Genomic DNA, 26,898 nt, shown 5'->3' on the forward strand with positions numbered 1-26,898 from the left:
ATATGTAGACAGGACAAGCAAATGAAAAAGAAAAAAATAAATAGATTCAAGTTTGGGCCCAGGTTATCTTAGCTGAGAGAGACGGGATCGATGCATCAAAAAATAGTGCTACTTACATCCATCTTAAATTGAAGAAGGAAATTTTCCTGCAGTGCCAGAATCCTGAATGGAGAGATTTAAATTACGATCTTGCCCCTTTATCATCTGCACACAAACTATTCCAAATTCTTCCGGTTCGTAAAGCAAAGAGATTTTAGATTATAGGCCTTTGAAAAAAGAAAATCGCCTGCGGGGTTATTTACGGAGGGCTGTTACATGAACACATGCCTCCCTGCCTGTCTGATGGGGAATGGCGGGCGCCCTTTGGCTCACCGCAAATGTGTTTCTTAGCACCATTGCTTCTCCCAGAAGCATTTCTGGTGGTCCAGCGCGATGGAGGTGGTCAGCCTCCGAAGCGAGAGCTACCAGACAATCATTCCTCGTAACTGGATTGCTGTGCTGCATTAAAGGAAAGTAATTTATTGCTCTCTGTTGGAGGGAGAATTGGTGGTTGTAAAAGTAAAGGACAAAGTAACACTGGCCTGAGCACCAAGACTGGCCAAATTCCTCTCCTTTCCCCTCCTCCCTCCCAAAGCCCCTCAAAGCACTGATGAAAGCTTTTCTCCAGATTCTTTGCTCACCCGGAGGTTTTTAGAGCCTGCGACACCGGGTGTGCTGAGCTGTGTCTGCACACTGAAGGGTTTGGGGGGTGAGGGATGTGCTCCGACCAGAGGGGAGCCTCAGCTGGCATGGGGCAAGGGGGCAGTAGGGGAACCGTATTTAAAAGGAAAATACAAGAGCAACCCCCTTCAGATATTCTCTGTTCTGCCTCTGTTTATATATTCAGTGGTCAAAGCGAACTGCCACATGCGCTGCAGTTATTTGTGCTGGCGTCCGTCGTGATCCCAAGCAGAAAGTAGCAGTCGCAAACCAGTACCTCTCTCCTCTCATCCCCCAAACCAGTGTTTTAAGACTGTACCTGCACGTTTAAAGTCCCATCCAGTCATTGCACATACATCTACAGACAGAGGCATACTCTCTATCTGTAGGCAGTGAAAATCATATAAAAGCCTCTGAGGTACCAAGGACAAAAAAGAGACAGAGGCCCATGACTAAGTCCCCAGCTTCATTCACAGGTGTCTTCACCTTGTCTCTCCAAATCCTTTCTTACTGCCATTGGCAAGCTCCTTTGCAGCGGCACCTTTATGCCTCAAACAAGCAGCAAAAATTTTTGCAATCCCTGCTGCTCATGAGGATGTGAAGTAAATGCACACCTGTGACCCTGCTGAAGGGGATTGTCATCCTTCTTTTGGAGAAATGGTGCCACTGGCTGCTTCATCACCTCCCAAGGAGCATCGCAGAGGTAGCACGGATCATGCCAGAGCGTGTTGGTGAGGCACAAACAGGTCCTGGCATTGCTCAGGGTCACCAGCTCTAGGTTCTCAGACTATTGCAATGGGGATCATGCATTAGAGACCTGGGATACCTGCATCCGAGTACCTGATTTAATTTGAAAGGAGGTAGGAGTCAAATGTACGTCCCCAGAGGGAGATCATCACCTTGCCTGGATCTGCCACTGCAAGCTGAAAAACCCCATCAATATTATTAAAGCCTACCTTGCCAGGTCGTTCAGGTCCAGTCGACCATCTTTGTTTTTGTCAAAGATTTTCATCTAAAAATCAAGACAGAGATAAAATAGGCCTTGAGGAGAACACACATACAAAAAAGCCAATATACATTTTGCTCTGCCCTGTGCCCTCACCTCTGCTTGCTCAGGATGCTTGCCCAAACCCCAGGCAGCATGGCGTCCCCTGCTAGCACCAAGTGCAAGGGTGGCACAGGAGCATAGCAAAACCCTCCAGCTTTCTGGCAGCAACAACCCAAGCAATCAAATACCAGCACCGCTCCCTTCCCGCCTTACACAGGGATAAAGACAGGTCTCCAGCAAATGCCTTAAGAAACTAAATACTGGCCTTGCCATGGCCCCTGAAAAAAATGCCAAAAAAAAGGGGGAAACACTAAATGCTTCCAGCCTGACTCCATCCTTATCTTTGACTGTTGCTGTGGCTACTGAGTGGCTGAGGTGCAAATGTCACCTTCTGAAAGACACTCAAGTTGGGGTTTTACACCGCTAAAGCCAGTGGGCTTTGCTTGGCTCAAAGCCTGCTGTCAGAAAGCACTTGGAAGGAGATTCAGGCTGCCAACGTCAAGAGGTTAAGCTGTGTGAATACAAAAGTTAGCCTTTCCTTAATATTACCTTTTCCTTAATATTATCTTTTCAATGAGTCACCACCAGATACTATTTATTTATTTATTTATTGTACATGGCACTGTGCTTCTCTGCAAGGCACAAATAAGAGTCTGTTACAGGGAAAGAGGGGGAGACGTTTAATGGGTTGCAAACCTGAATGAATAACTCATGGCTCCAAGTTCTAGAAAAAGTGTATTCCACATTGTAGGCGGGGGAAGGTTAGTATTTTACTAAGATGGGTTGCCATTCTTTGGCAGATACTCAGTAATGGAATATGCTTTAATCTTACCTTTATGAATCTCATTTGCTTATTTAATGGTTATAAGTAACCAGTCACTACACATCTTTGGTGTAATTAATTGCACACCTGCTGGAGAAGGCCCACACCAGTCCCCATCTCAGGAGGCTTAGGGGGAGAGGATCGTCCTCTATGACACAGCCTGACCATGTAGGAGCCCTGGGGAGAGCCAGCAGCAGGTCCCGAGCACTTCCCAGCAGTGAAACTGGGGCAGAGCCTGACACGTGCATGAGGAGAGATATTATTTGGAGAGCTGCAATTTCACAGGGTATTTGGAGAGCTGCAATTTCACAGGGAGCCCTTGCATAAATACGATGCCTATTTCATCAGCGCTACCTCCTCCCTGCCCCCTGCTCGAGGGCAGGCGTCTACACTAAGGATGGTGAGCCTGCTGTAAGCCTTTATTGCACTGGGTTTAGATAAGATTCTGCAACAGGACTTTATTCCACACTGCGTCAGTCCAAGTTGTCCCTCTCCAGCTTATCTGACTTATTCCATCCTGCCTTCTGCCCCATCAGTTATCCCACTACAATATGGGACTTTTCCCTGGTCTCTGCTGAGGCCACAACGGGACAAGGCTGGAGGGAGGGATGGGAGCAGGAGCTGCTTTCACTGGTGCCGCAGAGACGAGAAATGTCCTTGCAACGACAGCCTCACACTGCCATCAGAGAGAAAGACCTGAGCTTTCAGTTCCTGGATGATAAAGGTGTTATTCTGCAGGCACCTCACTAGAGGTGATGGTTTAGATGTGAAAGTCTTTCTGCTTCATTATCAATTTTCTGAGCTGGTGGTTTTCAACTCTATCCATTTCTGAACCCTTTACAATATTCCAGCAGTAGTGCAGACCCCATTAAAACACATTTAACTTCAGAGATAATACTTTCCTCAGTGGAATGCTTAATGAAAAGTAACATCTCCAGTCAATTTGCTTCATTTGAACCCCATCTTTGAGCTTAACATTAAACTTTCAGTGGTTGACCATGTCTACTTACAGCTAACCAGCTCCCCTCTCTGACCTCCTTCACTCAGCTGTGCTTTTGCAATACTAGGAGAGAATCTTTGTATTTTCAAATGGTTTCACATTTTTCTGCAACGTGTCCTGAATAAAAATTTCAAACATATGCAATATTTTGATTGCCCATAGCAGTCAACAGAAAGAAAAGTCTGTCTGGAAGAGCTAGGCCAAGCTAATTCTTGTCTAGTGACTTCCACATGAAAGATGGAAAACATGTAGGGAAAATGGAATAATGTTCACTGAATTAGTTCAGGTACCACAGCTAATAAGATAGACCTAATCATATTATCTGGACAACTGGAGCTCATGCATACCCACTACATGACAATCTCAGGCTGCATTACTTGCGAAAAGCCTGGGGAAACATTTCTTAATTAAACTTTCAAATTTCAAGCATTGATCTGATCTGCTAATTGTGTACATAAGTACACAAAAAATGACAGAGGGTACTCACCCCATATGACAAAGCGTACATCATGGGAGAAGTAGATATTTGGAATTGTTATGACATTGTTTCTAATTTAAACTTTTGCCTTTACACACCATCTTGGTATGTTAAACTTGATGGATTTTCAGTTTACCCTCTTGAAAGGTATATTTATGCTGCCAGGCTGATATGAAACATCTCAATGTGGTTAAGGATGAGGTCTGGCATGTTTAAATAGCACTCAGTTTTACTAAAAGCTTTGTTGCATCTAGCAGTATGCTTTATGAAATGGTGCATTTATTTTACTGTCAAGCTACCCCATGTTTTAAAGTGTTTGCACAAATTAATTCACTGACATTTTAATGGCAGTGCACCAGGGAAGTCTTAGTTCTGTTTGTTTGAACGTAGTCCATGCACTCTGAGGCAGACAGAGCATAAGTAAGATCTGCGTTTGCAAAATAAGAGTTGTTACATCTCCTTTTTTTTAAGTGTGAAATAAAAACTGCCATTGGCTTTGAATTCAGCAAAGGAAATATCTCTGCTTTCCCAGCCCAGTGTTGTAAAAAAGCCACTGAAACACCAGGATATGACACACACACATGCTTTGAAGAGCAATGTAAGATTATAAATCTGAATTATTTTCCGTGACAGAGATAAGGAGAGAAGTAAACAACCAAAATAAATAGTTCTGTGATCAGTGGAGTCACTAAAGCCTGCTTTTAAACCTTCTCTGGTTCTGGTTCTCTGCATGTAATAAAGTGTGTCAGCCCTCAGGTGGGACATGGGAAGAGCTGGCTCTTGCCTGACCTCTGCTCTCACAAATATATACATCGGGGGCATCTATACCTGACAGCTGTAACTAAAACTGGCCAGTGAGTACAAAAGTTATTGAGGGTATATAAAGACAGGCATGTGCCCGACCTGCAGGACTGCCTATGGCTTCTTTCCTTAGGGAAGGACGGGGGCACAAAGGCTTTTGCAGAGCAACAGGAGGGCCCTGTGGCTGGCGAGGTGCCCTTGGGACAAAAGCTCAGTGCTCTGCCTGACCAGATTGCCTGTGTAGTCTAGATGAGTCGCTTAGTGCAGGATTTCTAAGAGTGTTTTGGTTCCTAAAAGACCAAGGTGTTATCTGCTGGGGTTTTCAAAAGCCTGCAGGCTCCTGAATTCTGTTGGTTTTGATCTTCAGAAATGAAGTTTGAGCTTAAATGGAATTTTCTGCTTCCCCTGGCTTATGCTACAGCAAGTGTGGTGCAAAACTGGAGGTGACAGCACCACAGGGATTAAGTCTAGAAGGGACATGGGTGGCAGATTTCCCTCCATTGTGTTCATCAGCTGTGTATGGCCCTCTATCACACGCAGCAAAGCAACAAGAGGAATTGCACCCACCCAAAGCCAGAAGGAAGCTCTCTGGAGATGGCGGGGCGGCAATAGTGGTGGCTGGTGTTAGGAGATGTGATGGTTGCAGTGTCAGTGCATCACTGGGGATGCAGTCTCTTGGGAGTCATGGCATCCTTACGGAGCCGCCTGGGAGGGAGGCCAGCATGGACCACTACCAGGAGAAGGGATGTACAAAGACTGGTCCTTTAGGCAACCAGTCTTTTAAGCTTTACTCCACTCCTACCATATTTCTAGGGCTTTGGGAAGTTTGCTCAGTGTGTCAACAAACATAACAAACTCTGTTTAGTCTTTTGTCAGTACAGCAAAGATTTGTCTTTCTATTATTACACCATTTTTTTGAGACTCTTCTTTGAGAGTCTCTTCTTCATAAGAGACTTCATTAACACAGATAAACTAGCTTGGCCAGTAAGGTGTTAAGGGGCTAAATCACCTGGATTTTCTGTGCTCTAACTTTTCTTTCCCTTACAGAAGTACACTGGCATTGGCACTGAGCAGAGACAGACAGGCTTTCACAGCCAAAGTAGTGACCAGGCTGAGCCTCTAGCATTGTCCTTGCAGAGGGGACAGGCAGCAGCCACAAAAACATCAGAAATCCCCCCGTGTACAATGAGGGTAGTCCACAATGCATACTCATGGACACAAACCATCTTCAGATGAAGAAGAGAGAAGTCAACCTGTTCCCCTTTGCACTGAGAAGATGAGGAGCCCTCAGCTAGTCAGCTGCAGGCTCGCTTGCTCGGGGTACGTAGCTCAGTCCTCAGGACAACCTTTGCAGATAAGCACAGCAAAACCCTGGCACAGCTGTAACCCACTTACACCTGGGAGGATTTCTGTATTGACTTCTCTGGGGCTAAGACTTCAACCTCAGCCATCTCCATCTACTAACTTTCAAATGCTGTAGTTCATGACCAGTGCTTGTTGAATTATTACTCCCTGCACTTATATTATTGCCTCTCTAGAATTTTAGCTTGTGGTGGGCAAAGATGGCATGCTGACTTGGTGGGGGCGGCAGGTTATCCTTTACATTTTGCTGCAGTATAATAATGCTCAAATTAAAGGACGTGTTTATGCTCAGTCTGATATTATCAACATAAGGCAATGCAAAAAGTGAATGTCAGTGTTGCATGTGTGACTGTTTCACCAGTATATATAACTTAATTTGCTGAAGTTTGCCTCAATAATGAGCTTTCCCTGCACATGGCTTGCAGGCATTGGGATTACAAACTAGAAGTAGCATGCTGCTATCTGGGAAGGTGTGAACTATCAGTGTTTCTATGAACAAGGTCATAACATATGCCAAGATGGAAAAGCTGAGTGAGAATTTTGTTCTTATAGAAGAAAAAAGTATGAATACTTAATTTCATCAGAAACTATGTCTTAAATCTGGTTCATATTCATTTACAATATTTTGCTTAAGTACACAGCTATGTGCATGCACAGGTATGGAAGCTGTCACTCATGGCAAAATTTTGTCAAATGCACACGTGAGCTGGGTGTTCATCGGTGTTCAATAACAGCTTGACCTGGGGGGCTGAGGGGACGTGGAGAGGGATTGGGAAAGGCTGTTAGTACTGCTGTCATCCTCCACATCCTCCTTCTCATTGTGAAGCAGTAAGGGGACAAGCTTTAATTTCTCCAGCTTGTGATATTTCAGGAAGGCAGAATATTCCCACCATGCTTTTAAAAACCTCCATTTTCAGCTATGCCCACCCCACCTCCCAGAGCACACATTGCAGGACCCCTGGGGCATCTTCTCATGGCCTGGAGAGGCTCAGAGCAATACAAGGTTTTGTTTCTGTCTCCAAGCACCTGCTCCCTGCTGACAGCTCTTGGTCTATGCCCATGGGAAGACAACAAACCCACAGACTGTTTTCAAGGGTTCAGAACTGCACATGACTATGTATTTTCTCATGCAAGTAGGTACATATAAATAAATATTAATACACACTTAATGACTATTAATACAAACATATATATACATAGGCACGAAAACTAACAAGAACTCTGCCTGCAAAGGGGCTTCCTCAGCACAGGGTTGCTACTTTAATTCCCTCGTGAAGAGTCTTAAGAATTCAAATGTTCTTCTTTTGTGGCTCTCCCCAGTGGCTTTAGTGCTCTTTAAGATTTGATTTAGCAGACTCACGGGGCTTGTGCAATGCCAACGTGTTCGCTATCTGTTTTCTTTCCAAGGTTTCATCAAATCCCTGATCTATATCAGCGTTCTCTGAAGAGATGATGTCAAGGTCACAAGGAAACAGAATAGCCTCTTAAGAAATGGCTTCTAAGCAACCCGATAAAGTGATGTTCCTTTCTGGAGTCAACCAATCTCTTCCAAAAGAAATACTTTCTCCCTCTTCCCAACTTTTTTTAATGTGGTGTAAGATCATTCATAGCAGCATAAGTAAGCGGCAAGTATTTAGCATGCTCTGGTTGGTATGATAGCTGCTCACACCTCTCACAAGCTAAAGCTGCAAATACCCAGCACAGAATCATAAATTGCTTTTTTCTTTTTTTCCTCCATGCCTGGGCTAGCTTCTTTAAAATGATAATTTCTATCTTTTCCCCTTTATCCCTATCTCCAGAAGGCTCTAGGGTCCACTCAGCATATCAGTAGCTGCTCAAGATGTATGCAGCCAGCTGTGGATGTACAGAAAAGAGGGCAGAGATCTGTAAAGTCCCATGGAGACAGATGGGTTTACTGCTCCTTGGGACACAGCTTATTTCAACTGAATGTTATTACAGTGGCACTTGAAAGTCCTGAGTAGGATCAGTGGGCCACCCTGAGAGACCCTGTAGCTGTGAGCAGCAGAAACAGGTACTTGTGCCGAAGACCTTGCACAGAGAAAAGGGTGGGAGCAAAGTAATAGGGGAGAGAAATACAAGTATTTCTACTCTGCAGTAAAGAGATTGGTGCTGCTGGTTGCTAATGATACAATAGCAAGTCTGTGAAAGCCTCAGGAATGAAATGCAAGGGCCACTGCCCCCTGTTTTCCCAGACGATGGTGGTGGGAGTCCCGTCGGGACTCTGCACTTCAGCAGCTCCCTACTCCACGTGGAAAGCAGAGAGAGAAAGCAAAGAGCTCTCATTGCCCTGGCCCTTGACATCATACCTTTGCTCTTGGCTCCTTGAGTCAATTCTCTGTTTTTAATCTAGCACTGCAAATGTAAGACTGAATTTTTCTTCCCTTTCTTCCCCTCCTGTTGCAATTTTGCCCTCCTATTTCAGGTAAGTTCCCGTGCAACCACTTCATGCAGCTACTATAGAGATGCTGTCCATGTGGATACATTGCTGTGATGTACAGAATTCATATACTCTATTTTACTACAGGATATCGCAGGGTAAGATTATGCATGTTATAATTTCACATCCTGCCTTAGCTCTTGGGATCAGGTATGTTTGTAAACATCCTTGATCTTCAGTTTATAGCAAAGAATTGCAAGTGGAAAAAAAAAATCATCTGCCTTACCCTCATTTTCTAATAACCTTTAACATCCCTGATTCTTTTGGCATTGCAGCTTTGCAAACTTTTGTCCTCACAAGCTAGATTCGCATTTCAGATTGTAGATTTCCCCAGATATACAAAGCATCCTTTTTCCCAGATCAAATTTTATTCTGTAGCGTAGAGACTAAACTGCCTCTCCAAAGATACAAAGCCAATCTATAAAAAAACCATGGGAGAAGAAACTAGACATCCTGGCTGTCAGCCCCGGGCTGGATTGATATCTAGCTCCACTGGGGCAGCAGAAATCACAGATCTTTCTTGGGAAATTATTGGAAGAGGAAAGAAGTTGGAGGAAATGAACCATCCAATGCCTACAAGCTTCAGATCACCTGTTTCCCAGCACCTGGCCAGAGATTAGCCACGGGGGATGGAAACCTTAACAGAGCAGCATAAAAGCTATTTGCTACCTGCAAGCACTACCAGGAAGGGGTTTGTTCTAGCCGTAGTTTATGGGGTTTTATTGTTTTCAAGCTCTGCCAGTTGGAAAATAATTTCTGTAGCTTGCATTCCTCTCCCTTCACTCGCCTATAAATATGAAAAAAAAAATCTACACTCTTCTGTAATGGTGCAGTTTTTCACTTTGCTCTAAAGGGTCACATTTCTAGGCAAAGATGCATCATGCATACATAACACGGTATTGCAAAATATGTGGGCAGCTCCTTGTCTGCTTGCATACCAAGCTGTTCTTCAGGTACAAACACAGATTTTGTAACAAGAATCAAGGCAGTCCCATCTGAAAAATCATTTAGAAAATTGCAATGGTAGATGTGTGCTAGTGGAACTCAAATTATACCCTTGAGAATGACATTAGAAATGAGCTATTTTTTTCTTTTCTTTTCTTGTTTTTAGATGATTAGATATAAGCTGCTCTGAAATCCAGGTGACTGATGCTAAATTTACACCAAATATTATGTTGCTGATTGCAGGATAAAAGCTATATTGTGATAAGGCAGAGGAAGAGTTGAAGCTTGCAACCTGCCAGCCTTTCAGGGAAGCAGCTGGGAGCCAGCAAAGCTTGCTGGGCTTTGCAGAGCAGAGGAGCCAGATACCTGCGTGTCTTGGGGGCAAAAGGATTTGCTAGGAGGGAGGGAGGAAAGGAGCTGGAGGTCTGGCTGAGGCTGAACGTACCCTGAAGATACACCTAAACTCCTTTTTTTTAAATGGATTTAGATCTCAGTTTGCTTTGGTGTAAAGTCGAGCTATTTTCTCACAATAAAAAATTCAACTCAAAAATATATGAAATGCTGTTCACAGCTGATGTCCAGTACAGTGCAAAGAAACAGCAGCAACATGTGCTAACTTTCCACAGGAATCTTTTGGAGAAGATACACCTTTTAAAAGGGCATTTATGGCCCTATAGACGTTGACCCTGAAGGAAATTTTTAGGCAGTACTATAATCTAAACAATATTAACACTCTTTTCTTACCATGGTATCAGTATATTCTTCCAGCTTTACTTCAGCAACCGTCTTGTTATGCTGCAAAAAGAGATCACGCAGGAAATCCTGTAGTTAGGAAAGAGACAAAGTTTACTTTTTAGAGCAAATTCAAGAAATAACAGTAAGAAATTTGATCCAAATTCAGGACAGTTACATGAATCTAATTTCACATTCCTGATTAGTACTAGTGTCTTCAATTTCACATAAAGTTCACATATTCCTAGTCAAAACATATTTTTTCAAATAAAGTAGAAAATAACCAAATTTCCCCAGAGAAGGCATAGTGGAATAAGTCATAATTAACCCACAAAATAAGCAAAAGATAACATAAGTCCTGCAATATTTGCTAACTGATCTCAAATCAAAATATTTGCCATTCAGCAAAACACTTCAGCATCCGCTCACATCTCTGGTGGGGCTCAGGCTGGAGCCACGCGCCGAGAGGTCAGCGCAGGGTCTGCAGCCCAGAGATGGACTTCTGTTCCCTGCCGGTTTCTGAACAGGCTTCTGCCTCAACAGCCTGAGCTATGAAAAAAAAAAAATCAGTGTTCAGAAAATCTGTAGACTCAGGAAGAGGTTATGAAGAAACCCCATTAGTAAAACCCAATGGCTTTGGCTCTGTATGGCTGGGAGAGGCACAGGTGTAAAGCCAAGTTGGGGCATGCTTGGGGGGCTCCTTGGGGGGCATGGAGACAAGTGGGGTCATGCGATGAGGCAAGGGGGAAACAAGACAGCAAGGGCAACAGCAGAACATCCTTCCTGATTTGAAGGGGGAAGGGATAAAACCAGGCTAGAGATAAGCCTGGGGGCAGCCCGCCAATGTTTGAGGGACGGTATGCTAGCGAGGTCCTTCAGTCTGTCATCTTAGTGAAGGTAGGGGATGGAGATACACGCAGCAGCAAAGTCACAGGGCTTATTGATGTCTTAGAAACCATGGAAGTGCCTGAGAATGGTCATGTAGGAATTAGGGCTTCTCCCCCAAAAAAGATGACGGGATCAATAGCCCAACTGAATTGCATCTACACCAATATATGCAGTGTGGGCAGCAAACAGGAGGAGCTGGAAGACATGGGAAAACTATGATATAGTTGCTATCATGGAAACACGGTGGGGTGACTCACACAACTGGAGTGCTGCAATGGATGGCTATAAACTTCAGAACTGATAGACAAGGAAGGAGAAGTGGTGGGGTAGCTTTATATGTGTCCTGGTTTCGGCTGGGATAGAGTTAATTTTCTTCCTAGCAGCAGGCATAGTGGCATAGCAGGCATAGTTTTGGATTTAGTAGGAGAAGAATGTTGATAACATGCTGATGTTTTTAGTTGTTGCTGAGTACTGCTTATGCTAGCCAAGGACTTTTTCAGCTTCCCATGCTCTGCCAGGCGCACAAGAAACTGGGAGGGGGCACAGCCAGGATAGTTGATCCAAACTGCCCAAAGGGCTATTCCATACCATATGACGTCATGCTCAGTATAGAAACTGGGGGGGGTTGGCCAGGGAGCAGCGATTGCTGCTCGGGAACTGTCTGAGTATCGGTCGGCGGGTGGTGAGCAATTGCATTGTGCATCACTTGCTTCGTGTATCATTATTATTATTATCATTATTATACTGTTACTATTAGCATTCCTATTTTACTTTATTTCAATTATTAAACTGTTCTTATCTCAACCCAGGAGTGTTTCTCACTCTTACTCCTCCGATTCTCTCCCCCATCCCATCGGGGTAGGGGGAGTGAGCGAGCGGCTGCGTGGTGCTGAGTTGCTGGCTGGGGCTAAACCAGGACAGTATGTTAAGGAGTGTTTTGACTGTCTAGAGCTTGACAATGGTGATGAAAGGGTTGAGTGTTTATGGGTAAGAATCAGGGGGAAGGCCAACAAGGCAGACATCATGGCGGGAGTCTGTTATAGACCACCCAATCAGGAAGAAGAGACAGATGCAATATTCTATAAGCAGCTGGGAGAAGTCTCACAATTGCTAGCCCTTGTTCTCATGGGGGACTTGAACTTACCAGATATCTGCTGGAAATACAGTACAGCAGAGAGGAAACAGTCCAGGAGGTTCCTGGAGTGTGTGGAAGACAACTTCCTGACCTGATGAGTGAGCCAGCTAGGGAGGGCACCCCACTGGACCTGCTGTTTGTGAACAGGGAAGGACTTGTGAATGATGTGGTGGTTGGAGGCTGTCTTGGGCGTAGTGATCATGAAATGATGGAGTTTTCAATTCTTGGAGAAGTAAGGAGGGGGTCAGCAGAACAGCTACCTTGGACTTCTGGAGGGCAGACTTTGGCCTGTTTAGGAGCCTGGTTGACAGAGTCCCTTGGGAGGCAGTTCCGGAGGGCAGAGGAGTCCAGGAAGGCTGGACATTCTTCAAGAAGGAAATCTTAAATGCACAGGAGCAGGCTGTCCCAGTGTGCCAAAAGATGAGCCGGTGGGGAAGAAGACCGGCCTGGCTGAACAGAGAGCTTTGGCTGGAAATCATGAAAAAAATGAGAGCTTGTGGTCTTTGGGACAAGGGGCAGGCAACTCAGGAGGACCACAAGGATGTTGTGAGGTTATGCAGGGAGAAAATTAGAAGGGCCAAAGCCCAACTAGAACTTAATCTGTCTACTGCCATAAAAGACAATAAAAAATGTTTCTGTAAATACATTAGCAACAAAAGGAGGGCTAAGGAGAACCTATATCTTTTACTGGATGCGGGGGGAAACATAGTGACAAAGGATGAAGAAAAGACTGAAGTACTTAATGCCTTCTTTGCCTCAGTCTTTAATAGTAAGACCAGTTGTTCTCAGAGCACCCAGCCCCCTGAGCTGGAAGACAGAGACAGGGAGCAGAATGAAGCCCCATAAGGCTTGGGGAAGAGTGGCTGGAAAGCTGCCTGGTGGAAAAGGACCTGGGGGTGTTGGTAGACAGCCGGCTGAACATGAGCCAGCAGTGTGCCCAGGTGGCCAAGAAGGCCAACAGCATCCTGGCTTGTATCAGGAATGGTGTGGCCAGCAGGAGCAGGGAGGTGATTGTCCCCCTGTACTCGGCACTGGTGAGGCCGCACCTGGAATACTGTGTCCAGTTTTGGGCCCTTCAATACAAGAAAGACATTGAGGTGCTGGAGTGTGTCCAGAGAAGGACAAGGAAGCTGGTGAAGGGTCTAGAGCACAAGTCTGATGAGGAGCGGCTGAGGGAACTGGGATTGTTCAGCCTGGAGAAGAGGAGGCTGAGGGGAGACCTTATCACTCTCTACAACCACCTGAAAGGAGGTTGTAGCAAGGTTTGTTGTCAGTCTCTTATCCCAAGTAGTTAGCAATAGGACAAGAGGAAATGACCTCAGGTTGTGCCAGTGGAGGTTTAGATTGGATATTAGGAAAAATTCCTTCACTGAAAGGGTTGTCAAGCATTGGAACAGGCTGCCGAGGAGAGTGGTTGAGTCACCATCCCTGGAAGTATTTAAAAGACGTGTAGATGTGATGTTTAGGGCCATGGTTTAGTGGTGGAGTTGGCAGTGTCAGGTTTGCAATTGGACTTGATGATCTTAAAAGTCTTTTCCAACCTAAATAATTCTATGATTCCTCCCAGCAGGGTCCCTGCAGCTGTGCCAGAAGGCTGGAGGGTTCCCAGTCTTTAAATTCACCGTGAACAACCTAGAAATGCCATTCATCAACCACACAAAAAGGCAGCAAATTGGTAAAGCTGATGGAAAGGCTCCCATTGACATCAGTGAGCTGTAGATCAAGCCCAGACAGACTTGTTAGAATAACTTACTTTGAGCTCGCCAGCTGAAATAAATCCACTGCTATCAGCATCATAACTGCGCCAGATCTGAATGGAGATAGATTGATATGACTACATAAATATTGCAGTTAATCATCGGCTTGGGTGATAGATCATAAAGATTCAAATCAGGACTTCCATAATGAGCAAGCTGTTGCATTATCCAACATTTAATTAATTGTAGACAAAATAAAATAAACTTTCCACACAATAGCTTTTCCTCGCATTTGGATGCTGCGCATGTGACATGCTGCTATCCCATATTTAATGCAGACACTCTGTCTATAAAAGGAAGAAAAGACTAAGAAACTGCTCTGCGTTTCTTACCTAATTTGTACATGCAGCTTCTTTTATTGCCCTGAGTAAAAGTCAAGGTCATACACAACTGGCCATTAATCTGCAGAAGTCCCCAGTTTGAGTGTGAAATAAAATTAACTGCAAGCAGTCTTGGAAAAATTGAAATTCTGTGCTGGGACACTTAGGGGCAGAGCGTGGAGGGAGATTGGGCACGGTTAAGGAAACTTTATGGGTTTGTGCTCCTCAGTTGGTCCACCTTATGGAGATTCCACCCCACACCCTGCCAGGATAATGCATCAGGGTAAAATGGTATAACCTTCTCTACCTGAACAAGTCAGAACATGCTTTGCTTCCATAATAACCGCATATTTCCCATGCTATGTTCTATGAAGGGTGGAAGTGTACATATTGAAGAAGCTGTTGGTGTGCAAGGAGAAGAGACAATGTGGAGATACAGACCCGCATGAATTCCACGCTGTTGTCCAAGGGAGTTTCCCGTCGGAAAAGCAGCAGAAAGTTCTCATCATCCGGCAAGATCATATTTGCAAGCTGGAAAAAAACCCACATTAAAAAAACCAAACCAAAACAAACCCAAACCATGAGAATAAAGGTATGAAAAAACTTGGGTGGCTGCTGAGCCAGTATGGGAAATACAAGCTGGGCATGTTTTTGCCTTGGAAATAAACCCCAAAACAAGACATCTGGCTAATGTAGTACTCCTTGACTCACCTCCTCCCCACCCAGGCTCTATCTCCTGTATGTCCCAAGCGTTCTCTAGGTCCTAATTCTCCCTCCTTCTGTAAAAGAAATCCTGGGCTGGGGTTGGGGAGAGATACCTCTTGGATTTGCAAGCGTCCATCTTTGGTGACATCATAGGCAGACATGAATTGCTCCTTCATCATTTGAACTTCTTCTTCGGTGATAGTGTTCTGCCATGGGGAAAACAACACAAGCATGAAACCTCTCCTCACTCACACATAACCACCAGGATAATTACATCCTTACAGTCGGGGCCTAATGCTTCTAAAAGCCCATAAACACACCACCTTAAATGAATTTTTGGAAATTAGTGGTATGCATAGCTTTGTAGCAACTAAGCTTTCTGTTGGAAGACCAGTGTTTGGAGACCCCAAAGTATTTCAGTGACACCTGCTGCTTTAGCCAGCTGTTCCCACTATATCACTGGGATTTGATTTTTGCAGCAGTCTCCATGCTGCTCATTTTCATCTTGTTCTGTTCAGGAAGATGTCCTTATCCTTGAACTACATCCCTGTAGTTCATTATATCATCAGCCTTCAAAGCTGTCAGTGGAGCTAGATGGTTGCTTATTATTGCCTGTCAACTGGTTCAAGACCTGGCACCAAGCCCCCTCAGTGTTTCTGGGTTAATAGCATGGGATTTCAAGCAATTCATATTCCCTTTGCATCTGCTTAACCCCTTAATCAATTTATACATAGTGAGGAGTTTTCAGGACTTGTCAGGTTTTACATTTTGACAGGCATTGCTGTGACAGGTGAAATTCAATGATTAGGTTCATCAGGCACGATTTCTTTTTCATAGCAGTAACCTTTAGGGTATCTGGTCTGACTGGACTACACAAAGTACAATTTACCCACCCTGGGGACAGGCTTCTGGTCAGATGAGCTTTGTGGCTGGGCTGGGAAGCTCACCTAGTTGACCTCTTAATCTCTCCCAAGCAATAATGAAGTCCAATGTTACTCTTTGCACCCGCACTGAGCAGGTCCTGGCTCCTCTCCCAGTCCCATGGGAGACGGCCCTCTCTGGGACGGGAGGGAGGAAGGAGGATAACCCCGACTGGCTCTTGGCATACTTCTGTAGCATTTTTTGCAAGAGAATAAATTAAGTTCTTCCCTACCCCTGAAGAAAAACACTTCAAGGGTTTTATCATCTCTATGTCCAGGTGGAGTTAGGACTATAGCTGTGTCTTCCTGGGTCTTCTAACCCAGTTTCTTGTCCTTTCAGCTACTATTGCAGACTCATGAGGTTGCACAGTCCCTTTCTTACTACTGTGACATAAAACCATAAACGACTTTCTCCAAGTTACTCAGTGCATACATCAATGCAGCCTGCCTGGCTGTTTGGAAGCTAAACAAATATAAATCTCTTAGGAAAGCACACTTTCTGTTGCCCTGTCCTGGCAGAGTGAACAGCGGGTGTGCACGCTCTGCATGATGCCCTGGATGTAGCACGTCCAGGCCTCAGATTATTCACTGCCTTATGTGCTCCTTCAGGCCCTGATTCTGCAAAGCGTGAACTGGAGCAGCAATTGCGCCGCTCAGCAAAAATTTGCATGCAGTGGAAGGAGATCTTTCTGTAAGGTCACCTATGAGCAGAGCAACGTGGCTGGGCTGCACACACAGCAGCTGCAGCTCGTGTTCTCACTTCGGATAGGTATTTGAAACCGCCATACTGGAAACTGAACATGCCTCACCCCCCAAAACTTCCTTGGCCATACCCACATTCAGTAGTAGCCAGGTGATGATAGCAACTTCCAGCCGCTCTCAAGCGGCACTGCTGCACAGCCTTTGCTCAGCAGCAGCTGCCACAGCCAGCGACAGAGGTGTAGAGACACACTAGGACGTCACAGATGAGGTAACTGAGGGACTCCAAGCTCTGCTCAGAAGAAAGGAGATGGACAAATAGCAAGCAAAGCCAGTCAGCGGGGGAATAAAGAGAGACAATCTGGGGGCTATTAAAACTTTTAAAAGCCTTGTAGATATAGCAACCAATTACAGTCATGTAAGTATATTAAGCAGATTTTTTTTTTCAATAGTATTGGTAGTTTGTACAGGCAAGATTCAAGTATCCCTGAAATGGACAAAATAAATATTGGCAGGTAAGAAATTACAGTTGAGGCAGTTTCTGCAGCCCAGCCTGGGCAGGGATCCAGCAACCAGGCAGCGGTGTGAGAGGGCATTTCTCAGCCAGCACTGGGGACGGGGCTGAGCTGGGATGCTGGCGCAGTGAGGGGCTGCACAGGGGTACGCTCCGGGCTGGGGGGCTACAGGAGCCCCCTCACTGCCTCAGCTGCCCTGCAATGAGGTTGCTGAGGGGAGGCCAAAGGTAAAGGCTTGGCAGCTTACTGCTCAAGAGGCCTGATTTTTTTTATTCTCTGCCTTTGGGGTCCTACAAATATTTCCTTGCCTCCCAGATCGGGGCAAGACCTATGATAGAGGGAGAAAGACCTGGAGCAGAAGAGGACGAAGGGGAGACCTCCAGGCAGGTGCACGCAGGGGCAAATGGCATTTGCACACAAACACAGGTGCTGCGCCAAGTGCTGTGGCCACTGGCTTCCCCAGGAAGTTTGTTTTTCCTTCCTTCCCTTTAATTATTAACTTGCTGTTCAACTACAGATTGCAGCAAGCAGGAAAGCCTAAAAAACAAACACGCTTTGCTTTCAAATGCCTCAGGCTCACGCTCCATTTGTTCAAGCTCTATGAATTACAGGGGGAGTAATAAAAAAAAAAAAAAAAATACACCACCTTTCTGCCCTGGAAAGCAACTGTACAAATAACACGATACAAATTCGTGCCTCTTGTCTCTATGAGCTGGGACAGGGGGAAATGGCTTCGCGGCAAGAACACACCTCTGATTGAGCACAGCTTTTTTCATCAGAGCCAGTGCTGTCTTGACTATGTTGCCTGTCTCAAGCAGCAGATCCCTCCCCAGTTTCAAAGGTTTGCAAAGCTTTCTCAAGAGGTCACTGCTTGGGCTAAAATTTTGCAGACTTTTTAGCAGCTAGATAAAATTTCCCTTTTGTGAATGTTTAAGTGAATGCTGTTGCATCCTTTCTGGCAACTGTCTGTATGGGGAGGCCTTTCTTGTCATTCCTTGTTTTCCCTGCTGCATGCACCTCCCTGAGTTTCTGGAGGAGAATTTAATCAAGACGTAATAGCCCTAATTGACAGAGGAGCGCACTTTCCCCTGTATGGCTGCCTACTTAAGGCAGAAACAGCTATAGAGATGCTCACGTTTAGCATCAATCAACACTGTAATGAAGAGGATTCCCTGCCACAGTCTGGAAAACATACCTGAACTAGAACCTGCCTCCAATTTTGCTCAGGGTTGGGCTGAGGAAGAGTGCAGCTGCTGGGAGACCAAGTGCTTGGCAAGAAAGGGTCCTGCAGCAGAAGTCAACCCCCAGCAATGTCTTCCTGGTGCTCATTTAAGGGAACCCTCCCCACATCCCTCTGCTAATTTCCATGAAATACAGTCTTCGTTGGACTATAATGATGATGGGAGCTAGTCTGGAACGGAGAGGTGCTTTAACCCCTTTTCAGGTTGCTTCATATGAGTTGTAAAGCTTCAGTTGCCCTGGTCCTTCACAGGTCAGGTGCTGCGTGGTTTCCAAGAGCCGCTGCATGTTCTCACTGTCCAGTCAAGGAAGAAACCTTTACTACATGCCATGAGGAGAAGGCCATGCCATTTTTGTCCTCATAAAAGCACACAGTTTAAAATATTGCTGTGGCTTTGTTCATACATTTCTCAGGCTCAAGGAGTAGATATCTTGCTATGGATGCTCTTCCATAGAGTTTTGCAAAGAAAAGCTTCTGTGCTTCAAGTTGCCATAACAAATGAATTTTCTGCTTTCTCTTTTCCATGTCCAGTCTTGGTCTTTCCTTTTGTGAACACCCTTTAGAAGTATTTAGCATCACAAAGGTAATCTGGTTTTTAATGCTGTTTCCAATAATGGGATGGGCTTGCTCACTTTTTTTTTAAATCTCCACGGCATTTAATTTCTTTGTCGTGCTTGGTTATGACTCTTTGGAAACCTGGCTGTAATCTGTCTTCTTTGTTAACCCATTCCTTTTACATTGTTGCACTCTTTGCCTCGTGCTGTCTAATTAAATTTTTGCTCCTTAAAGGATCTATATGCTTGGCAGCAGCTTGCCTTGATGAAAACACAACTATGAGTTATTTGGTTTGGGGGTTAAAAAGCGAATATATAGAGCACTGTGGAGCCTTTCGTACTTGATGAAAGGGGATGTCTCATTTAATTCCTGCTGATCAAGACAGTCTTGTCATAAATTGATTTTTTTTTTCCTTCTTGCCATGATTTTTGGAAGCAAGCGACTATATTGATAAGGGTATGAAAAGCAAGAAGAAACTAAATGTAAGTGACTATTATAGCCTGTTTCTTGAAAAAAAAACCCAGCTCATCTGAAAATGTTGGCTTGAGCACATGTTTCTCCTAACAACATTTCAGCCAAATTTGATAGAAGGGCAAAGGGTCCCAGAGATATCAAGTTCCTACAAGATCTATGAAAATAAATTATGTCTCCCAAGAAGGCTAGCTGGAAAACAAAACAACTGTTACCATGCCAAAAGCCACACAGTACAGACAGGATGCCAGCAAAGACTAGCTGAGACATCAGTAACATACACTTTGACCTTTTTCACCAAACATTTCTTCTTTAAATCCAGCAGCATTAAAAAAATTAATCACATGAATGACTTCATTTCATCCATGCAGTTGTACACTGGATTGCCTGCATTAGCGTGGGATTTCACCCTGCAGCTCCTGGGCCAACTTCTCGTTTGGGCCAATCTTGCTTACTTAACTGCAGTGCTATCACTTGAGAATTTGGCCCTGTATTTTGGTTAGGATTTACAGTAATCCTGCATGCTACAATAGATGAGCGCTTATCCTGTCATCCTGCATTGTGTTTTGGTTCTTTTTTTAGCTCACATCAGCACATATGTGGGAAACATTTTTTCACACAGAAGACACCAGCATCCAACAAAGGTTATTACAGCCTTCCCTGTGCCATCATGTTTTGTGGTTAGGTTTTGGACAGGTTCTTTGTTCTGCCCTTTCCGCTAGGCTGAAAGTTTTCTGACATGCCTTTGGGCAATGAAAACACATGGTGTCTGTTTTTTTCCATAGGCATGTTGTGTTTGCATTTAGAGATACTTTCAGGTGCTTGCAGTGCCCTGCCTTAATGTGCAGGAACAGGAATAGGAACTGGTCAGTCTAATCAAGGCTGACAAAAGCCGCACCTAAAGAAATAACTGTATTTGGCAATAATCAGAATCATAGAATGTTTTGGGTTGGAAGGGACCTTAAAGGTCATCTAGTTCCAACCCCCCTGCCATGGGCAGGGAAACCTTCCACTGGATCAGGTTGCTTAAAGCCCCATCCAACCTGGCCTTGAACACTTCCAGGGAGGGGGCACCCACAACTTCTCTGGGCAACCTTTTCCAGTCTCTCACCACCCTCACAGTAAAGAATTTCTTCCTTATATCTAAATAATCAGGATCAGATCAGGGTTTAGAATTCTGAATTAGTCTGGAGGAGGATGCAAGATGAATGCTTTCTGCTAGGGATCTTCTTGCTCGACCTGCTGGTCACCAGAGACTTGGTCTGTGATCCTGGGTCTCTTGGGGTGGTAAAACATGGAGGAAGTCTGCTTTGGATGGCTTTGCAGCTGGCTGATATTTTGGCCAGTAACCTTTGTTTGAATGACTAGCTGCTGTATTCCTGACCATACTAAGTTAAACACATTATTTAGACAGACAGTACATTGTGCAAGGCAAGGATGAAATGCAAGAGTAGCTGGAGGCTGCTCATCTTCTTTGGAAGTAAAAAGCAAAGACAACCAGCATCCTTTATGACTGTTCAGAGTGAGCTCCTGAAGATTAACTTCAGCCTCTTCCTTCCAGTCATAACTATACAGGTGGTTTGGGGGCAGGGGGATTATAACAAGGCTAATACCTGTCTTGCCTGATCAAATTTACACTTCAAAATTTTTTATATGTGGTCTCTTAAACACTTACAGTTAGGTGAGGGCAACTGACTTTTATCTGCAAGTCTTCTGTCTAATTTTGGTATAATTTAAGCAAAGTGAAATACCTTTCTGTGAAAGCCCTGCAAGCAAAATGGCAATGTGCAGTTCCCTCTGTATCTGCCCAGACATCATTGATTTTATGGAAACTTTCAGTAATCCAACCCCCAAATTTATAGCCATTCATCTATAAACCTCTTCTTGTCTAATTATTATGAGAATATACATAGACCTTCATTAAAACTATGGCAAAGAGCAAGCAAGGAAGATCCTAAATGATCTCTATATAGAAAGATGTACAGCAATGTAAGAGAGAGAGGCAGGGGCTGTAGTTACTGTTCCAATAAAATTACTTCTTCAGTGCTGAAAGAAACTGTCTTTTTCACTGAGTTTTCACCTCAGTATCAAAACTTTTAGAAAGTGCATGGAAGGGTGTCCATAATGTAGAAGAAAGAGGTTTATGAGTGAGCAGAATAGAGCACAGGCAGCTCACAGCAGCCATGCAGCAGCAGGTTGGAAGCTGGCGGCTCAAAAGATTAGAGAGAAGTCATAGGAGTAACACTGGCAGCGGGCGGATAATGCCAGCAGTTCACAAACCTGTGCTGGTGGGTGGCTGAATTATCCTCGCTTCTGCCTCATATCCCCCAAACAAACCAAACCACAGAAGCCCCTCCAGCTGACGGAGAATTTGTATAAACTTTAGTGTCATAAATCCCCTGTGTTTCACTGAAGCCTTATGGATATGTAGCACACACCTGGAAATTGAAGTCATTTTCTTAGGAATAGAACAGAACAGAACAGGACTAGACGATTTCAGTCAGAAGGAGCCTACAACTATCATCTAGTCCAACTGCCTGACCACTTCCGGGCTGACCAAAAGTTAAGCATGTTATTAAGGCCATTGTCCAAATGCCTCCAGCAATCTCCCATTGCTGGAGGAAGAGAGACAGAAAGCAGCATCTGGGATTTGGGTTGGTTTATGGTAGGTCTACCTTTGCTGCAAAGTTCCCTCCCCACCCCCCAAATTCTTGATGGTTCAATAAAAGATGATAAATTAGCCTCCCTCGCTCGACGGTATTTCAAGTTTCTTTCCTTGCTCGGGGCCGTCAGGAAGAGCTGCGCCTCTCAGCTTCCCGACGGGCTCCCTTTTGCATTGTTTTCCCAGCTGCTCCCATCCCCTGGCATTTAGTGTCAGCTGAGGATGCTGCAGCGTAGCTGGGAAGAAAAACAGAGCTGAAGGACTACAGTGGTCATTAAGAAAAATAACAGCTTAGAGAGTGCAGGCTGAAAAAATATAATTATGAAGCCGTTTGCTATTCAAGCAGAGACAACTTCCAGTGCTGATAACATTATTTATCACTTGTATAGCACTTCAGACACAGTCACTAATTAATCCTTGCGACACATCTGGAAGTTATGCCAGGGTATTACTGTCTGCCCCTTTTACTGTGCAAGGAAACAGAGACGTTAAGAGCCCAAAGAAGTAAAGGTCAAAACAAGCACTAAAGCAGAGAGATGCTCAGTCCCAGCTCACTGCTTGTATCACAGACAATTTCTTTCCGTAGGGTGGTGAAAACCAAAGGGGATCCTTTACCCCTCCCACTATAACCACAAGCCTGTACAACACAAATCACGCGAAAAAGAGAAAAATGTCTCAGTGTTGTTAGACAAACTCATTGCACAAAGGTAGTAGAGACCTTTGTTTAATCCGGCGCTACAGGCAATCCCCATACCTCGGGGAATGGGGCAGGGGACTGCTCTCCGTCTCCCAGGACAAATCTGCCCTTGGGTTTTCTGCCACGGAGGCGGGCTGCTCTGCCTGCCGCCCGCTGGGCAGGAGACTGTTTTGTCCCTACACAACCGTGAGAACCGAAACCAGACTGCTGGCAAAGGGGAACAAGACAGCACATCATCTTATCACTCAGGATAACACCGCTTGAGGGGAAATACTGCCAAAAATAGGCAAGAAAACTGGGGGAGAAAAAACCAGAAACACTTGAGAGCCTGTCTGAGCACCCTGGCAGTTAGTGAGCACTATCTTCCAGAATTAGCCTATTCCTTCTATTTAATAGGGAGAGAGGGAGCTGGTTCTTTCTTTGTTTAATTTGTGTTAAGCTTTTTCTTTTAATGGCAAAACCTAGACAGCAGAAGCAGAGGCGATGGAAGCTAGATGAGGGTGCTGGTTTAAGCTGGGGTCATCTGAGCAAAGACTTTTGGCAACGAGCAAAACTGTTCTTGCTCTCTCGAAGTATAGTTCATTTGCCAGAACAGCCTCATTTTGCACGTTCTGCGTGCTGATACCTAACACAGTATAATAGAGTTCACATCGGTATCAACAAGACCACAAAAAAATGCTGTAACACCCCAGGTTTGCAACCCAGCTGGTGTGATGCTGTCTCCAAAATCTCATGTGAGGGATGTGCAAGGGAAGCTATGGGCTGGAGCAGGGCTGGAAGTTTCCCCTTCACCTCTCATCATTAGGAAGCTGCCTGCAGTGTGAGATCCCCAGCTAAACCTGGGTTTTATCCCCAGCTACGGCTCACCCCAGAGAGCCCTGCTTGGAGGTCCCTTGTTCCAGCGAGCTGCTCCAGCGTTGAGCTCTGCGGCCTCATTTTAAGCCTCTCCTTCAATACCTCTGTTGTGGTTTAGCCCCAGCCAGCAACTCAGCACCACGCAGCCGCTCGCTCACTCCCCCTGCCCTGATGGGATGGGGGAGAGAATCGGAGGAGTAAGAGTGAGAAACACTCCTGGGTTGAGATAAGAACAGTTTAATAATTGAAATAAACTAAAATAGGAATGCTAATAGTAACAGTATAATAATGATAATAATAATAATGATACACGAAGCAAGTGATGCACAATGCAATTGCTCACCACCCGCTGACCGATACCCAGACAGTTCCCGAGCAGCGATCGCTGCTCCCTGACCAACCCCCCCCAGTTTCTATACTGAGCATGACGTCATATGGTATGGAATAGCCCTTTGGTCAGTTTGGATCAACTATTCTGGCTGTGCCCCCTCCCAGCTTCTGGTGCACCTGGCAGAGCATGGGAAGCTGCAAAGTCCTTGACTAGCATAAGCAGTACTCAGCAACAACTAACAACATCAGTGTGTTATCAACATTCTTCTCCTACTAAATCCAAAACACAGCACTATGCCTGCCACTAGGAAGAAAATTAACTCTATCCCAGCCGAAACCAGGACACTCACGTTTGCTGTCACTGGGTTCATCTGAGAGTGCTTTGCGCCTGTGTTTCAGTACCCCACGACTAGCAGCTCCCGATTTAATCTTTTGTTCCTGGGTAAACGATGATGAGCTTTTCAATTTCTCTTCAAATCAGTTCTTCTGTGTCCCTAATGATTCTTGGCACTTATCGTTGAATGTTTTCTGATTTGCTTTAAAGTCTTTTTATGTGTCTATCTGTTCATCTAACCATCCATGCCCTAGAAAGACATTTCTGCAGAAACTGCCAGGATTTCAATCCAAATTTACTTGTAAATTAAACAGAAACATGCTTGAAAAATTATTCACAGCTTCTATTTTTTTATCGTAGCCCCAAAGATCCAAGAATCCTAATTGGCTTGTAAGCATAATTCTGATCTTACACTTGATACTTGTGAATTTATGCCTTTTATCAGTTATCTTTTCCCTTTTTGTTAATTACTTTTTGCTTAAAGGAATTGTTTTGTCTCTGTTTTTTGGCACACCCTCTCCTTCCATTTGGAAGATGCTTACTCCTTTTCTCTTCTTAGTTGGGCACACACTGTGTAGTGAAAATATTAAGCCTGTTATCAGAATATATTCTTTATGTACTTCTGAGCAGCTGACCTGAGTGGCAGGATTTCTCCTTTACTGATGGTGACAGTCAAAGGCAACATATGACCTAAGGAAACCAGCCCCCTGTAAATTGTTGTGCAAGTTCTGGTAGAAGCGAGATGCAGAGAGAGGGGAAATGTTGCCAAAAATAGGAAAGGAAACCAGGGGAGAAACCCAGAAACACTTGAGAGCCAGGTCTTGACCTTACGAGCAACAGAATTGACTCCTGTTTGGCTTCTAGCCATTTTTGGCAATACAGATGTACGTCTTCTTCCTAAGCACCATTTAAAATTAATGACAGTATAATTGTTAAATATTGACCTTGGAAAGAAACCTATCATATTAACAAAACTAATCAGCACTTGCTTGAATAAATCATCACCGTTGTCCTTCCCCTCGCCCTGCCGGACTGTGTGCCAGTGCTTTTTCATTTGTTGCTATTGAATGGCAGCAAATGACTTTGTCACCATGCTTCCAACCAGCCCCTTCAGCTGGTGCCAACTGCGATCTCACCGTGACAGCAGCTGTTGGACTGAAAACAAATGCTCAAACTTCTCAGGTGATTGCCCTTGGTGTCGTACCTGCTTAAATGCCACCTTGTTGCCAAGAGAAAAGCTCTTTACCTCGGGGATTGCTAGGGGAGCTAACAATCAAAGAACGAATACAAATCATCTCTCAACGTAATGACCTTTTTACCTGGACTCGATGCACAACCAACGCGGCGCGGTACTTACTTCCGGTCCCAGTTTCTCCAGGAGATGGTGAAAAAAATTGTTAAGCTCCTTCCCTTCTATGTAACCGTTGTCTAAATAAAAGTCAAATATATTAATGGTCAGGCGCTACTGCTTGAGCGCTGGGAACCAGGTCGTGTGCGGCATGCAGGGGGCTCCAGGCTGCATGGTTGGGGTCTCCGCTGGGGGCCCTGCCTGCCCCCTCGGGGGGGTTCCTATTCAATTGGATCAGTTCATGTCTAGGTGGGTGCTCCCTTGGGAGTTTTCCTTACAGAAAACTTTTCAGGACAAAACAAACAAAAAAAAAAACCAAAACCAAAACACATGGGGACAGCAAGAGGGAATAGCAGAAGGAACGGGGAGGTGGTGAAAACGCATAAATGGGGGGGGTTCAGACCTGATATTAGGGTGTGAGGGGGAGGAAGGGGGGCTCTGAAACACCTGCTGGACCCCGTGGGGGTGAAGTTTGGATGCTCTGGCAGGCACCCACTCGTGCAGGCACCCATCCAGGCACCCACCATCAACGCGCACCCAGACGGGCACCCACCCAAATGGTCACCCTCCCCCTCACGGGGCACCCCCCCCGCACGGGCAGCCCCTACATGGCACCCACCCAGATGGGCCCCCGTCCACCCCAGCACCCACGCACACAGCACCCACCCCCGTGGGGCACCCTCTAAGCGCCGCCCCCCTCTCACACTCCCAGGCGGGCACCCACCCGCCCAGCGGACACCCCCGCGTGGGCCCCCCCACGCGTGTCCCGGCCCCACTTGCCGTCGGCGTCGAAGCACCGCCAGGCGCCGAGGAAGGCGGCGGCGTCCACGCGTCCCGCCGCGCCGCTCTCCATGGTGCTGCCGGCGGCGCCCGCCCCGCGCAGCCCCGCGCAGCCCCCGCGCAGCCCCCGCGCAGCCCTGCGCAGCCCCCGCGCAGCCCCCGCGCAGCCCCACTCAGCCCACGCAGCACCCACGCAGCCCCCGCGCAGCCCCACGCAGCCCCACTCAGCCCACGCAGCACCCACGCAGCCCCCGCGCAGCCCCCGCGCAGCCCCACTCAGCCCACGCAGCACCCACGCAGCCCCACGCAGCCCACGCAGCACCCACGCAGCCCCGCGCAGC

At 45.6% G+C, this 26,898-nt stretch overlaps 1 protein-coding gene across 1 annotated transcript in view; it reads right to left on the reverse strand.

Moving 5' to 3' along the window:
* SCGN (secretagogin, EF-hand calcium binding protein) overlaps positions 1-26,630 on the reverse strand; it is a 29,162-nt gene extending 2,532 nt beyond the window's left edge. The window contains exons 1-8 of the mRNA XM_075705977.1: positions 26,558-26,630; positions 25,787-25,857; positions 15,265-15,357; positions 14,888-14,977; positions 14,123-14,179; positions 10,359-10,436; positions 1,656-1,711; positions 117-162 (exon numbers count right to left, since the gene is read on the reverse strand). Of these exons, the coding sequence (XP_075562092.1) occupies positions 117-162; positions 1,656-1,711; positions 10,359-10,436; positions 14,123-14,179; positions 14,888-14,977; positions 15,265-15,357; positions 25,787-25,857; positions 26,558-26,630 (564 nt within the window). The remainder of the gene's footprint in view (positions 1-116; positions 163-1,655; positions 1,712-10,358; positions 10,437-14,122; positions 14,180-14,887; positions 14,978-15,264; positions 15,358-25,786; positions 25,858-26,557) is intronic.
* Between the last annotated feature and the right edge of the window lie 268 nt (positions 26,631-26,898).

This window comes from Pelecanus crispus, chromosome 2, assembly GCF_030463565.1.
Source record: "Pelecanus crispus isolate bPelCri1 chromosome 2, bPelCri1.pri, whole genome shotgun sequence".
NCBI classification, from domain to species: Eukaryota; Metazoa; Chordata; class Aves; order Pelecaniformes; family Pelecanidae; genus Pelecanus; species Pelecanus crispus.